At 50.7% G+C, this 18,557-nt stretch overlaps 1 protein-coding gene across 1 annotated transcript; it reads right to left on the reverse strand.

Moving 5' to 3' along the window:
- Positions 1-6,374: 6,374 nt before the first annotated feature.
- On the reverse strand, positions 6,375-18,421 carry LOC119092006 (nucleosome assembly protein 1-like 1). Its single transcript, XM_037214958.1, has 9 exons — positions 18,360-18,421; positions 14,806-15,014; positions 14,171-14,314; positions 12,938-13,087; positions 10,877-11,008; positions 10,410-10,547; positions 8,660-8,807; positions 7,030-7,203; positions 6,375-6,624 (listed from the first exon to the last, which is right to left on the reverse strand). Exons 2-9 carry the CDS (start codon positions 14,977-14,979, stop codon positions 6,515-6,517), a joined length of 1,170 nt encoding a protein of 389 aa, XP_037070853.1. The 5' UTR covers positions 14,980-15,014; positions 18,360-18,421; the 3' UTR covers positions 6,375-6,514.
- Positions 18,422-18,557: the final 136 nt, after the last annotated feature.

Consider the following 18,557-nt stretch of genomic DNA (forward strand, 5'->3'; position numbering starts at 1 on the left):
CAAACAGCTAGACGAGCGAAGTGGAGCAAGTGCCAGGTGTTATTTGAGATTTCCTGTGCGAGGGGTTAACGGTGTGCTATCGTCAGTTTCAGCTGCGCCTGCTGCAACGATATTGAGTGATGTGATGTAGTGAATTGCATGTTTTGTTGGTGCAAGATTAATTGTCCGTCATTGACCGAAAGATGAAGCGGTAAATCGTCAAACCCAGCAATGGAACTCTGCCCTACAACCGAGCATTCAGATTCCGAATGTTCGACTGTTGAAACGAACACTCAGATTCAATCAACATTCCGATGCCGAAAATACAGGGCATTTTACAGATCCTGGGCCAGATAATGACATATTTTACCATCATGCAGTGGAAAACCAGTCGATAAAGAACCCGCTTGTAACAAGCACGCACGGAAAATATTTCCTTATCTCACAAAATAAATTATATAAGCCAAGAGCATATGGTGTTTTTCAGCATAATAAGGTGGGAGTTCTTACGTGGAAAATAATTGAGCTTCATTATGTCAGAAAGCCACATAACATTTTCGAGCAAGCGTTGGTCACTGATATTGAGAAAACTTGACTTTTCGAAGCTTTGCTTATGGTTTCGAGGGAACAAGGTTAAGCAAAATCTGGCACCTCAAAACTGGAAGACACTTGAAATGCAGAGAATTATCAGAAATCTGTGCGAACACTACCACTTAAAACCTCAACCGGGCTCGTACATTCTAATACCCGATACACGCTACTACGCCAGGGGATCCAGAATTTTGTCGAACTGAAAACTGATGCATCTAACCAAACCGTCTCCTTCTTGCTTGAGATGTTCACAAGAGCGGGGCTGGAAACTTGCTGCGCTTCGGGTCATTGTTTATGGAGCATTGAGTGTCGATCAGATACCAGAGTGGACTTGTCACGCATTTGTTAGTAGGTATTCGGTGTCTTGATTTTGGAACAAAACACTGATTTGCCACCCACATTGACGTAGGACGAGCGTGCGTCCGTGAAGCAGGGAATTTATGCAGCAACGAGCTCCAATGTCAATAAATCTGCCTATGATAACTAATCACAGCACAAAAAACTCACCCTGTCTGTTTTCCAATATCGAGTGACCTGCAATGTCAAATTCGAGATAAAGTGGCGGGCAGCTTTATATCACCCTGAAGACATCAATCTTTTTTTCTGATTATTAAACGCCATAATATCCTCTAACGCATCAACTAGATCTGTCGAGAAGCCGCATTTCTGAGCCAAATATAAGGCCAAACGGCGGAGAATCGCACACATTATCCCAAAGTTGCCGGCCAACTTCGGATTTTTAGGCATCAGAATTTTCTCCGGCGCCCAAACCAGCATCCCTCAACAATTTCTAACCTCTCAATGCCAAACTTTGTGGCAAAATTCAAGATCAAATAACGAACTCCTACATTGCCTTAAAGTTTCTGGTCCAGTTCGGATTTTAAACATCAGATTTTTCTTCAGCGCATCAACTGGCGTGCGTCAATGATACGTAACATCACAAGGTCACGCTTCAAGGTCAAATTCTAGATAAAATGTTCGTCCTGATGGCTCATTTGGTTCGCGCGCAGGCCTTCCGATTCACCCAGCCGTGACAAAGTAAGTTCAAGTCGCTCTAAGTGCTCGCCATTTGACCTTGATAGGTATGACTTGCGGTCAGTGGCAGCGGCCGCAATAAAGATCAGATGACATCAGAGGGCAGGGCAGACCGTGCCGAGCATTGCGGTACGATAAGCTTTCGCCATAAAATTCTGTCATAGAATCACTAGAAAAAGCTGACGTGGGGCTGCGCCGTCGGATGGAAGGGGTCAGGACTCACACAACATGCACTGCATAGCGTGATCTCTGATGCCAGAAATCCATCCATTTGAAATGTTCGGATAAAACGCTTAAGAAAAATATGGAAAGCTGCACACATCGCTCAGGAGTTTCGGGGCAATTTTAGATTTCAACATTAGAATCTTCTTTAGCGTGTAAACAAGCGGCTGTGAAATAGTCCCAATACTCATCCAACGTTTCTCGTCATTTAACCTTGAGCCTATCCTTGACACTTGACTTCGGTAGGCCAGGACATTTCGACGAACACTGGGATATATGCTAAGAAAGATTGGCATCTTAAAAAACGACATTGATCGACAACCTTTGCATGATATTAAGATCGGTCATTCGACCTTAAAACTTGACCCTGAGAGGTCAAGTCTGTTCGACGGACGCTGGTTTATGCGATCGACAGGATTCCAACTATATATATTTGGAATCGGCTGATAACCTTTGGGCGATAAGGTTCTTTGATTTGGACCTCGAACGTCACGTGACATTGAAAAACAGGCATTAGATTCGGTGTTCTCGCGCCGTAATTGGTCACCCGAAGCGTTTTCAGTGGAATCGGAGCTTGTGTCAACATTAATAGCTGCCTTCATGGACGTGGCTAATGTCCACCTATACCTCTCATGACGATGCCTTCCGTTACTATTAAAAAACCCCTTACACGCTGAGAACTCATGCTAGTGCGCGTTGCATGTAATACATCTGCATTGCAATACATACATTGCAATACATGCAGCACAACACAATGCATACATTGCAATACATTGCATGTATTACTATGAGCACAGAGGCTTTAAGTTAGATTAAGCAGTGTGCGATGAAATGTCTAGTCTTGGCCGTAAACCTAGTTTTCAGTCTACAACATGTTCGGCACCTCGCGTATCGGGGTGCCAAAAACTGAAAAAACGCGTAGAGTGGAAAAATATATTTTCTGTGGCCCGCTTGTGTGATGTCTCAGTGTAAGGCCATTTTTCAAGCCTGCGGCCTGAAACCGGGCCATCATCGCAGACTTAGTGCTAAAAAAGCGGACGGCTAGGCATGCATGTCGGGAGTCGTTCAAAGGTACGGGACATTTTTAATTAGACGCCGCCAGACGTGGCGATGATGCTATCAAACTATATATTTTTCCGGCCAACAGGCACACAAGCATGTCCGTGAAGTTGGCTATTTATTCACTCATTTATTCAGCGACGAGTTCCAATTTCACTAAAAACGTGGGTTGATCAATTTGAGCTCGGAAACAGTCAAAATAACATTTATTTTTCAGTATCATACGATCCTTAAGGTTAAAAGCACTGTAAAAGCACGAGGAACTCCATATTGCCAAAAACTACCGGCGGATCCAACTTGTTTTAAGCACCAGCACATTCACCAGCGCAAGAATCAGCGTCCGTCAAAAACGTCCCGAGAACTGAACGTCACTTTCAAAGTGAAATTGAGGCTCAACGGATGCGGAATTCTACATTACTCAAACATTGCCGGCTCATTTCAATTTTTAAGCGTGTCCCGGAGGGCAGCATCCTGGGACCGTTGTTATTCACCTGCTTTCTGCTTTATGTTCCTGACGAAATTGAGAGTGAATGCTATGTACGCTGATGATGCGTAAATTCGTCACCGAATGGACAACGTGAGATTGCCCACGCTTCGGGCGGATTTGGATCGCCTCTGTAAATGGTCCAACAATTGGGGACTGAAACTGAACCCAGCTAAGTGCAATTCCATCTCATTCACCATCCGCACTTCACCTGTTCAGTACTCATATGCACTAGACGGTTGCTGTTTGGGTAGCTGCCAGTACATTGGTGATCTTGGCGTTTTCCTGGACACCAAACGTACTTTTGCCATCCACAAAGATTCGACCGCCTCAAAGCTATACAGGGTGCTGGCCTTCCCATGCGAAGCGTGCAAAGGTTGCCGTGTTTTCGTAAAGCGCGGTTCAATCACAGGGCTTTGCTGCGTGCCTTCAACGCTCATGTGCGCTCATTGATCGAGTGCGGCATCGTTATTTGGAGCAATGGTACCATTTCCCATCTTTCTCGATTCGAACTACGACACCGTTTTTCGTGTAGTTGGGTTCGAGTACTCATACTGGTGTCCTCCACTGGATTATGAACAAACATCTCCCTTATTTCAAAACAGCATCTACCAAGGCACGCTTTTCTCAGTCTGAAATCTTATTTCTATACGTTTACCATCACAGGCTTGACTGCGCTCACCTAGCATTAGTGTTCGGCCCGGCTACACCTGCCTGCCTGCCTGCGTACGTGCGTGCGCGTGTGTGTTTGTGTGTGTGTTTGTGTCCGTTTCCACGATTAGGCGTTTGCCTGTGGACTGCTCAGGCCCGAAATAAACAAAAGAGTATCGCCGAGAAATTACCGGCTGATTTCAAATTCTTAAGTATCAAAATAGTCACTAGTGCATGAACCCAAGTCCCTCAAAATGTTGACCTCTCAAGGTCACCCTTCAAGAAAAATGTCGGGCTTTCAGGCTGAATTTGGCCTAGTAAGGTCATCTCCAGTTTTGCGGGACTTTTGAGGGACGCTACTTTCCTCAGTGGTGAATATTCTGATCCTTGAAAATGCGAAATCTGCCGGTAATTTGGTGATAATATGGAGTTCCCTTTTTTGCCGCGAATTTGACCTCGAACGGTGTTCTTGAATTTGAGGACCTTTGAGGGACGCTGGATCTTGCGCTGGTGAGTATTCTGGTGCCTCAAAAGATGGGATCCAGCCGGTGGCCTTTAGGTGATAAGTTCCCAGTCATCTGACCCTGAATTAGGTCTTGAGTGATGACCTTAAAAGGTCAGGATTGTGTGACGGACGCTAGTTCTTGCGCTGGCAAATATCCTGATGTTTGAAAGTTGAAATTGGCCGGTGTTTTTTTAGGGTAATATTGAGTCCACCACCATATGCATCCGAATTTGACCGTGAAGGCCACATGATGCTGCAAAGCATACGTCATTTTCGGTTCTCGTGACATAATTGATCATCTGACAGCAATTTGACAGCAACATTCAATGACGCAATTTAATCGAATTCGTGACCCGTCGCTGCCCATACCGCTAATTTCACTGGCATCATAAGCGTGCTGTCAAAGTTTCGCTCCGTGAAGCCGGTTGGTTTCGCCGCCAGGTGGCGTTTATAGTGGAACAATCTTTGATGGATTCCAACGGACCATAGTCGCGCCCCATCGCAAAAATATGCAACGTTGCTTCTGCCATCCCGCTGAACGCACGACCACAGGTTGCCACAAGAGCCGCCGCGTTTTGGAAGAAGCGACGTCTGTAGTTGTCTGTCAGGCAACACGCCCCACAGACGCACTGATGACATCCATCTCCACGAAAATCATGTAAGGGCGAGCTGGGTGCGCGCAGTGCCGGACGAGGCGTCCTTTCGCCCCGGCGGGGCTGACGCGCGGCGACCAACACCGGCACGGACGCGGTGCCGCAACCGCAGTACCGGCAGACAACTCAGCCCGCGTCTGGCCACCCGCTGATGTTCCCACCGGACTCGAGGGCGGCGGCGACGCAGGACCTGGGGACGGTTTACTCGCAGCCTTCCCATCCACGGGGGTCTCATCCCGACCGCTCGGGCAGACGGCTTCCTAACGCTACCGCATGCATGGCGACAAGCCACCGAGATCAAAACCCGCGTGAAGTCCAGGCCAGGCGAAAGGCAGGACGACGCCCGTGATGCCACCAATGCGCGCAGCTGCAACGCCCATAGCCGCTAAGCGAATAAGTGTCGGGGGGAGGAGGGGGGGGGGGGGGGAAGCTATTGTTCATATCCAAATTACACTCAGCAAGTCACGTCCCGTCCCTGCACATGCCAGTAAGTGCTGATAGCTTAATGATTAACGCATCTGAGTTAACCACTGCCTCTCCGGGAAACGAGACGCACGGGGTTCGATCCCGCGCAGTAACCGACCTCCCTGCCAAGGTGACAGGCGGACGACGCCATATAGCCCTAGCAGCTGGTTACGTCGTGAAGTCCCAATGACATCACACTTTGGCCAGTAACCAGCCAGCCATTGCATCTCTCTCGACGCCAAGCTGTCCTTGTTAACCTTGCAGGCATCGAAAATAGTCAACAGGTCCGCACTTTCCGATTAATCCACCAACACGACCACAAGCTCCACAGCGCACGTAAATTAGCACGTCGAGCTTCCAGCCTATCAACACGCCCAGTCATATATGTACCCGTTCTGAGCCGGAAACGAGCGCATAAAAGGCCGGTGTGTGTTCTGCAAGGCCGACCGAATCCAGCAGGTGAGGGGCACTGAATGAAACCCGCGTCGAGTCACGCATGTAAAACAGGCCATTGGCTGACCACCTGAACATGTTTCGTGTTACGGAACGGCGAACACAGAGCCACGGAGCTGTGCGCCGCAAGTGACCCGTTTAAAGCGTCGGGTGGTCTCACTTGACGCAATATCCTGGCAACGGGGTCAGCCCACGTCACAACAAACATTCCAACATCCTGCTTTTCTCAATAGATCCCACAAGCACAGCCTTGCGCAACAAAACTAGCTGACACCAATAAGTAGAATTCACCTTTATTCAATGTCGACTTGGTAGCAGCAGCGAATATCGTGTCAGTGCAGTTCACAGATCAGTACATGGGCGGCAGATCAAAGCGGATGGGGCCAGAGACTCGCAGAAGGTTAGCGCTCGGCACGGCTACTGCTGCTTGCACTCCTGAGGATCCCCCTTCCCCTTGCCTCCCTTTGGCGCCTTTGCCTTCTTCGGGTCAAAGTCGGGGTCCTCCTCATCCTCCATCTCGTCTTCGCCTGCAACAGTGAGTGACAGGGCTACAGTGGCCCCTCGCGGCCGCGCCCAGCGGCGGCACACGACAGCGGCCAGCGCAGCCCCGGCCGGCGTCGGCCGCCCTGATGGCCCGGCGCCGGACTCCCGCACCAGCACAGCGCGCCCGCGGGCCGTTACGCGGCACGAGCGGTGCGGCAGCGGGACGCCGTCGGCGCCAACCACAGCAGCGGGCGTTAACGAGCCCAGAACACGCGCGCCACCGGCCGATGCACGCGCCCGGCGAGTCTCCTCAAACACGCCCGCATCTCGTCGCCCTACTCTGTATTGCGACCAAACGACGACCACGCCGGCAGAACGCACAAAGGAACAAACGCCACGGAGCGGACACGCGCGCGCGACAGACGGTCACTCCTGCTCGTCCGACTCACTGGCCTCCTCCTCTTCCTCGTCCTCGTCGTAGTCGTCCTCCTCGAGCGCCTCGCCGGTGAAGTAGAGCACGGCACGCGGCACGATCCGCTCGCGGATATAGTGGCCGATCTCGAAGTCCGCCGACAGCAGGTTCTGCACGTCCTCGTCCACCTCGGCCTCCGGGTCGTCCGGCACTGCGGGGCGGAACGCGCGCGTGTCAGCTGACCCGGCCGGCGGGCGGTGGGAGACTGGGGAGGCGTCACGGGACACGCCGAGGCGAGACATCCGCCCGCACACGACGGCAGACAGTCCTCGAGCGCGCAGACGGCTCCCACGCAGCCATGTGATACGGACGGGAGGTGCGCAGGCGGGTGGGGATAGTTCTCAAATCTAAACAGATAACACCCGCAACGCCAATTCCGGATTGGAGGCACACTACGGGCAGCTGGCATTGGAGTCAACCCATCACCACGCGGTTCATCCCAGAAAAGCAAGTGACAGCGATCGGTACGCGACCGCCTGACAGTGGAGGTCAGCGATACCAATGATCTTGAGCGCAGAGCATCTCACACTATAAAGGAGATCACTTTTTTAGTATACCTGGCGAGGCCTGCCCACATCTGTGGACATCAGATACCAAACATAGTGCAAACATTGGAGGCTTTTACAGACACTGCAATGAGCGCAGGGTACTAGTCAGCACTGTACATCACACTAAGGTGCACTTGGGAGAGCTCAAAGCGTAAAATAAGCGGCAGGATTGATTAAATTCAACAAAAGTTACCTACGAATAGCATTTTCGTACGTGAGCGAAGTATATACATATATGATCGCTACTCATGTTTGAAGCCGCTGTAAATCGCCGGACAGGCTTAGACATGGACCTATCTGAGAGGCTTGGAGCCATGTATACGATCAAAATGAAGTATAACGAAGCAGAATGTCCGTTTGTGTCCGCAGATCATACCATTGTGCCCTGCGTGGACTTGTGCAACATCCCATAATTGCAGTCCAAGCTACATCCACTATCAAGCTGAATCGCCATCAGCTACCACTGAGCATCCGCAGGCTCGGTCGGACCGACAAGCCCGCCCAAAAGCCAGCCTTCACACTCATGAGCTGGCTCTTTTGACGGCCTTCTATAAAAACTGACCGATCATCATTTGAACAACGCGTTTCGACGTTAAGCGCGGTAGCCCTCGTGCACTTAATGACAAAAGCAAATCCGTCACAAAATGAGAGACAAATATTTGGACCGCTGATGATCATTTGGGCTTTGGGGCGCACAGACTACGTTGGTCACATGGCGCCCATAACCTACTTTTTATTTAACAGATGCGTGAAGTATTTTGACCGCTGGTAGTCAGAGCTGAAACGAATATTGCTGTGCGATGCTCTCATTGACTTGATCGTTCCGTGGAGGAGATCTCCGTGGAGGAAATACGCTCTTTGAAACACATTCGAAAAACAACCATTTTGGAGCCCGAATCGGGCAAAGCCAACCTCGCTACCTGCGTGTATGGCTACCTGATCAGGAAGCACTCCCTCCCCTCCATGCGGTGGCAACCACGTCGCCAGCACTTGGGCAACACTCCCAAAAGCACGCGCGCGGTCTGGCTCCGTACGAAGCCCGGCGTCGCATGACCATACCGGCAGGAGGGTTGAAGAAGTTGAAGAAAGAGTCGTTCTGCACCGTCTTGGTGATGGTGCGCGTGCTTCCCCGCGCCTTGTGCTTCTGCTTCTTCTTGATGGTCTTCTCGGTGATGTTCTTGCCCGCCTTCCAGTCTATCGTGCAGCCCTGTAGAAAAAAAAAACGTGGGACTGTATGAATGTGCCGCTAACGAGGCAGGTCTGCAGATTATCCTGACAACCCACATACAGACCAGCGGCTATGTGCCAAACATGCACCGTTCAAAAAGTGAATCAAGGAGTCACATCTTAAGTATTTTGTGGACTTCGCACGATAATCAATGACACGATCAATGACAACACACGCTCACCAGCGTTCCGAAATTCATCCAGTATGGTGTGCAAGATATAAACATAAATTCATGTTACCAGAATTCTGACTCTCCCAGTGGCTCCGCGCGCAATTCGTTGGCCCTAATTCGCTGCCCTTTGGCCTCGGACCCAGACATCTGGCCTGTCTACACCATTTGTCAAGCCTGGGACGCTTACATTCTAGGTTGACGGTCGCTCGGTTCGATGCTGATTGGCCAATTTTGAACGTGGGGAGGGGCGATAGGAAGTGAGTTCCAAGCCGGGGTGGAACAGCATGAAAAATACCGACATCCATACCACCCAAGTGGCCAAGTATTGGAACACTGACGCTCTCCTTTATACATTACGAGGAACTCGGACACGGCATAACCAGGAGCAGCACTGGAAGGACTGAACTGCGAACTGCACTCAGTCGCGTTATCTAAAAAAAAACTGTTTGGGACACGTCATTTATCTTTGTTTTAATATCGAGCATGTATTTTGTGAACTTTTATGAAAAGTGAATGTTCTTTTAGGCATCACCACTAAGCAGGACTGTCAACACGTTATCAGGCCGGGTAGTGGAGACCTGGCGCGGCATTTGTAAATGCACCAGATTGCTCCGAACCCAGCTTTAGCACTGTCGTCAACCTGTAGCAATACAAATAGCATATCCATCATGTTTTCCTACATTTCATGCCTGTCTTTTATTACACCTTACCACATATTTGACGCTGTGTCTTCTCTATGCATTTTGTCCACAATTTCTGACGTGCCTCATGACCCGGAACCCTGTCAGTTCTTGTACACTCAGCAAAACTAAAATATCCTTAACGTGGGTTACTAGAAATACTCGAGCCGTAGCTCAAGCCATTATTATGACGTCCCATTGGCCTGCATTGGCTCACAGGACTTTTTACATCCCTTTCACATTTTATGTGCACTGATCGGTGATGCATTCACAACATGCATTAGTTTTTACAAAGGTCAGCGACTGAGTAGTTTGAGTCTGCTTAGCAACGAGTCTGTCTGCCGTAAAGCTGCAGCTCACGAAATGGACCACCCGCCTAAATGGCTTATCGTCGATAATAGCCATACTATCAGAACCTGGAGTTTGTGTCGTTTTCCTGCACGTCCTCGCCACCAGAACACGTTGCCCGGTTCTGATCGGTCGCGAGGCGCCGGCACCAGACATTTCAGCCGGCTTCTGCCCACTCTCGACCACACCGCAGTGCCGGCGAGGCCGCACCCTCCAGCCGCCACCAGGTGTACCGCCCGGCCAGGCCGGCAGGCTCGGACGTCAGCCGTGCCGCCCGGCTGACCTCGGGCGTCGCACCGCGCGCCGGTGCCGGTGCCGGTGCCGCCCCGGCGCGGGCCGCGCCGCCACATTCCGACACCGCCGACGCCGCGCCGCACTGACCTTCGACTTGATGATCTCCGGCCCCTCGAACGAGAACGGGTCCTTCTCGTCCGGCGTGCACTTCATGAAATACTCCTTCGTTAACACAGCGTTCGTGAAGTGATCGTTGGGCGAGAAGTGGAATTCCAATGTGAAGCCCTGTGAAGGAGCACGACATTCCAGTCATGTCACACGGACCGTCCATCCCTGTCTATTACCGTACATTGCCAGGTCGCCTACGTACATGCGGGAACGGCTCTTTCCCAGTGCTGACGTTCTCAAGTTCGTGTTGAAATGCACATCAGCGTCGTCAGAAGGCACGTGCACAGAGCCCACGCGAGTCCGACTAGAATGACAGGCGCGCCCGTCACACAACGACCTGCCTATAATACAACGAGCGAGCCTGACGACACCAGCCGGCGTCGTGCGCCTGCTGCCTTAGCCAACAGTCTGTCGCTGGTCGGCGCCGAGCAAAGCGGCGTCCTCACCTCGGGGTCCTTCTCCCGGAAGGCCACCTTGATGTCGGTGAGGTGCTTGAGGATGGGCTCGTCGTACTCCTGGATCATCTCGGCCAGCAGGTCCACGTTCTTGCAGACAGTCAGCCAGAACTCGGGGATGCCCTGCGGCAGGCCCACGGGTCCGTCAGCAACGCAGCGACAAGATCAAATGCCAGCCAACACACTCGACGAACTACCGACTGCCTAAATGTATGAATACGTACGAGCCGCACGCTACCAATAACACTCATCAGCGTGTCGGGCCACCTCTATGGAGACAAATGTCGAGACCTGCTTACGTAGCTATGGTTTCAAGGCACTAGCAAAGCAGTGCGTGCACCCTGAACTCTCAGCCACGTTGGGCCCACTCCCTAAATTGGTTGATTTCGTAAGCACCCCTTGAGCTATACAGGACCGCAGATGCCGTGCGTGCGGCGTACCGTGCGGCGCAGCGACCTGGCTAACCTTTGGGCCCGTGATCAGCTGTTGACCTTTGCATGTCAGCCGGGCCAAATAATGCGACTCGAGGGGCTCGTAGTTCAGCGTCTTTTTCCATGACCTCGTAACTGATAAAGGTCGTTTACGGTCGACACTACTGCAAACGTACGCGTCTACATTGGGCGCATCCCACTCGGCGCGCGAAGGCAAATATCCTCAGATTAGTCATCGATGTCATACTCTCTATTTTAAACTGCAACTGTCGTGGAACTTCGGCAATTTCAATTTCCCTAATCGACTCTGATCACACAACATCTACGACCCGTTTTCTTCAGACGGACCGCTTTTAGCAGCTACCGACCAAAGGACCAAGCTGCTTTGATCATGCACGGCGCGCGAGCTTATGATGCATTAGTGTGTTATTCCACATTGTCCAGTCCAGCAGACTTAGCGGCTTGGCTCCGTGCGTCCGGGACAACCGCCGGCGGTGGGCTGCAGCGCGCAAAGCTGGACGCGACATCAGCGATCACGCTCTGAATCCCTTCAGGTGGCTACTGGCCGCATGCAGCATTATCATAATAGCCCTAACGCATTAGTTGCACAGGATTCTTGTTTAAGTGTACAAACGCAGAGCTTCGTTAATCTAAAGAACGAAGAGCCTGGAACCCGCTTGGGCATTCGAGACTTCTAACGACAGATCGCGTGATCATTCCTCTAGCAGCCTGATTAGCAGAGGGTAGGCAGTGGCTAAGCTGCCACTGCACTACCATCTACCACAACAGTTACCGCGTTCGGTTCGCCGCGGTACCCTCCCTTCCCCCCATGGCGATACAGCCGTGACGACTGATTGCGTAGCACAGCCCCAACGGCGCAACCTGATCAAAGGGCGGGCGGCGCCGATATCCGTCACATGTCTCCTCGACTGTGAGACGGACACGCCGCGTCGTCAAGTCACCAGGCCTGGCCAGCCGGGCCACTGGGCCGGCCGCCGCTCCCCCGTCCCGGACCCTGCCGCCCCCCGCCGGCCGGCCGCCGGTGCCGCCCGCACGTCCGTCCGCAAACGGGCCGCCGGTGCTAAATTTCGCCGGGCCGCTCGGCCGTCGGCCAGCCTGGCCTTGGCAGCCGCGCCGGCCATCGCTCCGCCGCTGACGGCGGCCGCGCGCCGCGCCGCGCCGCCGCCCGCCCGGTGACGTCAGAAGCACAGCTGACGCCGGTCACGGCACGCGCGGCACGGCGCCGCCGACGTCCGGCCATCGGACACGAATAGCTGGGGAGTCGCGCGCGGCGGCGACGCGCGCCAGCTGCACAGGTGTTGAGTGTGTGTTTCACGCCCGGCATCGCGGCGTGCGTAACAGCTGCACCGATCCGACGGAAATGGCGCGGCTGCCAGAGCGTTGCCAAGCGGCGTCGACGTGCGTCACGACGCTAAAGCAAGCAACCACAGCTCATCACGCCGCGGTTCTCCCACTTTGTAGCCCCTCAGCATGCCCTGCCCGCGACGGTGGCGGTCCACCGTGACCGCATTCGGCACCCAGCACCCCGACGCATGAGGCGGGCGACACCTGCCAGGGGGCCGGCCCTTCAACTGTCGCCAGCGTGTCCGCCACCACCGACCTTGGTGTTCTCGTCCATGTCGGCGGGCGGTTTGGGCGGCGCCTCGTCGATCTGTGCCTTGTCCTTCATGTCCTCGCTGATGTCATCGTCCAGCGTGAACTCGCACTCGGCGTCCGTCGGCTCGTACTGTCCGGAGATCACCTGCGTGCGCTGAGGAACAACCGGGGCGCGTCACATCTCTGGGACGCACGGGACAGCACGAGACTTGCAGCGAACGGGCTGACATCTATTGGTGATACTCAGGAACACAAGGCCGCTGCCAGAGGTCTGTACACGATAGTGGACGTGTCGCCCTCGCCGGGGCTAGCTGGGGGACACACGGGCGCAGACGGCCACCGCAAGATGGCATCGGACTCTCGAACCCGTCGGCAATACATTATGGAAGCATTCACCGCAAGATGGCAGCACCCGGGGATACCTTGGGAGACAACAGGCATCAGACAATGCTGAACGGGTTAGGGAGGGAATCAAGGGGCGGGGTTGTTATCAGTCATTTTAGACGGCGGCACGTGCAACGGTAACAAAGCAATATCGCGGAAGTGGGCGATGGAAAACAATCGCCAGCACTGGAAGTAAAGGAAAATGATGGAAAAGTGTTCATCACTCCAAAAATGAATGCACACATGTCAGATGTGCTGATGCCATGATTTCGAAATTATATAGTAATCACCAGATGTCAGATGTCGTGATTTTGATCCATCGCCCCTCGCGCCCCTCCCGACTACTCCCGATATGGGGCGTAAATTTTAACGCGCCACTACAAAAGTACTAAGTTCATGTTGCAATGTATACCCGATACATATGGCCTGCTAGCACAATGCACAAGGAGAAGTCCAATATCATTATAACCCAACAGATTACTTTTAGTCACTTGCTGCTTGATGAGCCATACTTTTCCAGACTGTTATTAACATAAGGGCGAAGTCGTCATCTGACAAACCCATCAGCCACATCAGCCACACAGCAATAACCCAGGAACAGCACCTGATGCACAAATGGGAGCTGATCACTCCAAGATGGCTGCCCACCAATACACAGCCCTGGTGACACAGAATGGAAGCATTCCCTGAGAGGGCACCACTAGGCAATGTCGAGCGCAGGCGTCTCTCATTGGAGGCAGCACCTCGCAATCCTGGGAATCGTGGAAGTGGCCTCCAGCACATAGCGTCACCGCAGATCCCACGTTCCCACGGCACAGCCCCCGCTTCGCTGTGCCGTCCGCACGCGGCTCACCTGGTCATAGAGTGGTGTGTAGAGCTTGTGGTACTTGCACTCGAGGGCGTGCACCTCCCGGTAGAACTCGGCCTCGGTATGCGTCGCCTTCAGCTGTATGTTCTTAAGCGCCTTGATGCGCCGTTTTACCACCTTCGGCAGCGACTGAAAAGAGACGGTGGAGCGTACTGTAACCGGTGCGTGATCTGGAACTGCTCACGGCATGCCACAGGAATGTCTTGGCATGCAATGGGGCCTGTGATAATATGTGGCATGCATGCCATATAAAGGCAGCCCTACATTAGTCTGAACCCCTCTTCAGCAGTACCCAAATGGTGATCTTTGATGAAACAAACAAGACAGTAAAGCTGCACGCCGGGTAGTGGCCCGACATCTGGCACTGTACCCAGAGCAACTGGGGCAATAAACATGAAAAGGACAGCAATCACAAAGAGAGCTGACCTCACAGACCTGATCAATTGGAAAAAGGACTGCACTGCCATATGACAAACATAGCTCTCAATGACCTAGACCAACATCTGAATTCCCCAGTTGCTATCTGATACAATGACCGGCCAGGTCGGCGTATCAGCTGGCTGCCTGGGGGACACACAGAGCACAAACACAGCTCACACCCACTGGCTCATGGGTCTGACCTCGATGTAGCCGGAGGGTGAGCCGACCATGCCGTCCAGTCGGCCCTGCAGGGCGGCCAGCACTTGCGGGTTGCACATCAGCTGGGCTGCCGGATCACCGGCGTCCTGGGGCTCCTCATCCTCCAGCTCCTCCTCCTCCTCCATTGCCTCGGCCGGCTTCGGCTCCTTGGGCATGCTGCTTTCAGCTGGCTGGCGGAATGGACGGAGCACTGGCGGCCAGGCCGCGCATCGTCAGGCTAGTCGCGCCACAAGCTGGGCACGTGTCATGAGCAAAGCAGCCCACCCTGCCAGCAATATCTTCGACTAGCAGTGGCATCTGCTAGTGTCATGACAGAACACAAGCCAGCCATGTGAAGTGGGCAAGGATATGCTCACCTTAAATCCACTGAGTATGGCCAAAATACTCATCAGAGGGGGTGGCATAGCCAAATTTTGTCCAAACTCCTGTGCATGTGAACCAAATTCCCATTAATCTCTAGATCTAGTATTGAACTCTTAAAATGACTACAGGTGTGACATGGTCCCTTTGCCTTGCCCCCTGACTATATCCCTATGGTGACCCATAGAAAAATATGGAATTTTCAAGGTGATCATACCTATTTTTGCAGTACAGGGCACAGATCATCAAGGTCATTGAGCAATCAACCCATTCATGCAATGATGTAAAATTTGATCTATTTCCTAGAAGCAGAGCATGTTGCCTTTTTGAACAATAAAAATCTTTGTCCATCCCGGTGGCTCAGTTGGTTAGAGCGCCTGCCTTCCGATGCACCCACCCCTGGCAGGGTGGGTTCAAGTCGCTTTAGGGCGCTCGCTATTTGCCCTTGGCAGGTATGGCCTGTGGCCGATGGCAGCGGTCGCGCTAAAGGTCAGTTGACGTCAGAGGGCAGGACGGACCGTGCCGAGCATTGCGGCACATTAAGCTTTCACCACTAAATTCTGCCGCTTTCACCACTAAATTCTGCCGTTGTCTGGAACTTGCGCGATCGGATGGTGGGGGTCAGATCTCACACAAGCATTGCTTAGCGTGAGTACTGATCCCAAAAATCCATCCATGCAAGGGGTTTGGATCAAACTCTAAAAATAAAAAATATTGCTCTCATCACTAAGTTCCTCACGTGAAGTGCCCTTTAGCTTTCAGGTCAACCATCCAACATATCATGCCAAATTTGCAGAGCTCCATTCATCCCATTCAAAAGACAGGCTTCACCATGATATGCTGCCCTCTCCCACACAATGTTCAGCAACAAAACCTTAATGCTTGCATAATTTCCTGACCTTTCTCATCTTCCATGCCATCCTGGCAATGCCTGTGCTGCACACTCATCCAGATGTGCAAAATGAGCATGAGGACAAACTGCTAATTGGCAATGGTCACTGATACTCTACAAACCTGGCATAACCAGTCATCTCCACATTTACATACTTGGCAGTGACTGCAAGAGCCATGGTATCACAGCAATACACCTCAGGCTATGTAATCAGCATACATCCTCACAAGGCATTAAAGAAAAAATGAAGTAGCTGCACTGTGTCAAATTTGTAAACAACAACTTTCCTTTTCTGGTATCTACCAGTGTTTCAGCAACATGTGAAGCATGCTATGCACAATACTATTTGATAAACTTTTGGACTGACTCATCTCATCACAATGTTTTCCAGGAATAAAAGCGTCTCAACACTATGACTGATGGAAAATTGTCATAAAAGTCACTAGATTAACAACCACAATAGAGGCACTTCTGGCAAGTTAATTGTAGTGTACCCACTGTCATGCAGTTGGTTGGCCAGGATGAATGCACAAATGTCCAGGCATTAAAGGGTAGGGGTGTGTATGTATGCATCAATGTTATGATATATGTATGCACATCTATATACCAGTATAAATATAATTATATATGGAAGCAAAATCACTCACTTGAAAAATATATATGGGTTAACAAAACTTTATTGTAACATGTTAATACACAATTTATGCTAATCATTCTTAACAGACACAAGTGAAAAAATACAGAATTCACCAGTATTCATTGAGTTGCAGTCTCATTCAAAGATTTGGGTATATTCAACTGTGATAATGAATGGTGACAGGTTCCAAACTTATGGTAAGTCACTCTAGTCTAAGAAAATAATCCACTTTGAAGTATTTCACTGGTGCATATGAAAAGGTAAACCAGAAAACGAGCTATTAATTGCTGGGTGCAGATTGCATTGACATAACAGAAATACACTACCTAAATACAAAGCAGATCATGAGCCACACAAAACACAGATCACATCTTTTATGTATGCAAAATCTGAATAATGTTTTTACAGGCTTTCCCATGATTCCCTGATAGCTGCCATATGGTTAACATCCTGCTACATTGATCCAGCACAACAAAATTCAGAACCCAATGCATCTTAGTTTTTAGACAGAGGTTTGCAGCCCCTGTCCACAAGTCTAGGTAGCACCTGAGCCCTGAAAATCCACCTGCATCCACCTTGTGCAGGATAATATATGATCTATAATACTTCATGATCAGCAGCCTTTATCTCCTCCCATTATGCTCAACATGAAATTATGACAGCAAATGAGAGCAAGGATGTAATGGCAACTAATGGACTGATGGACATACTTATTAAGGGATCTATTAACAGCTGGCATATCACAGAAGTAGGTCTGGGTATATATCCCTGGCAGCATTTCAGTGATTCTTATACAACATTTTGAAGTGTGTGAATTGCTACCATTCATCTAATTTAGCAATTTCTTGAGTTTATACATAATAACAGTAGTATTACTATATGTTTTGGGTGGTGCACATGTCCCATACTTAGTTGCCACCTGCTTTTCGACATATACTTCAATAAATTACACCAACTTGACAGGTCCTGACCATGCTCATTACCCCAGGTGGTTGATTGCAGTGGTAAGCACAGTCATTATTTGTCATAGGAAAACAAGGCATTGGCAACAAATAGTGCTGCACAGCTTGTAGTACAAACTGTAGGTTAATATGTTCATGGCACAGCTAGCTGTCTGGGGACTCCTATCACACTGACTGACTGACTCCTATCATAAATATCAGTGCCCAATCCAGAACTAGCATATGATATCCTCATCACAAAATGCCTATAGTATCCTTCCTACAACTCTATAACCATATCATAACCATAAATTGCAACAAAGCTTGAAAATGTACAGCCCAGAATTAAGTGAACACAGCCAAACATTGAATTGTCTTCCAAACAAAATTAAACCATATGTACATTAGGATCGAACAAAATCAGTCATTCCTTGAAATTCATTGGGCCTGTGTTTGAGTTTCACCATACAAGCTAGTGTACTGTTATACATCATCCAGACTGCCAACATAAAACAATGCACGCACCACCCACGCGCGAACCACGTTGCGACAAATGCGGCGAGCACAGCGCTGACAACAGCCGCCATTTGCGACTAAGCCAGCACGAAAATCACCAATCACACCTATCCAAGAGGTAAATACCGTATAAAACAAGAATTAAAAGCGCCTAGCCATTTCACAGAATAATGAATAAGCCCTCGTTACCTCTCCGGCGTAACTCCCCTCCTCACAAGGACGGACGCGCGCACTCAAAGGGCGTTGCCAGGTGATGACTCAATATTTTATACCAGCGATATATTTCAATAATGAAAAGAAAATTGTTTCCCTTTTCAAATATGTCACTCAAATATATTCAGCCAAATATATTCTTAGAAATTGTTTAACTTGCATTAGTTTGTTTGG

Source organism: Pollicipes pollicipes, unplaced genomic scaffold (genome assembly GCF_011947565.3).
Source record: "Pollicipes pollicipes isolate AB1234 unplaced genomic scaffold, Ppol_2.1 Scaffold_3447;HRSCAF=4054_pilon_pilon_pilon, whole genome shotgun sequence".
In the NCBI taxonomy this organism is placed as follows: domain Eukaryota; kingdom Metazoa; phylum Arthropoda; class Thecostraca; order Pollicipedomorpha; family Pollicipedidae; genus Pollicipes; species Pollicipes pollicipes.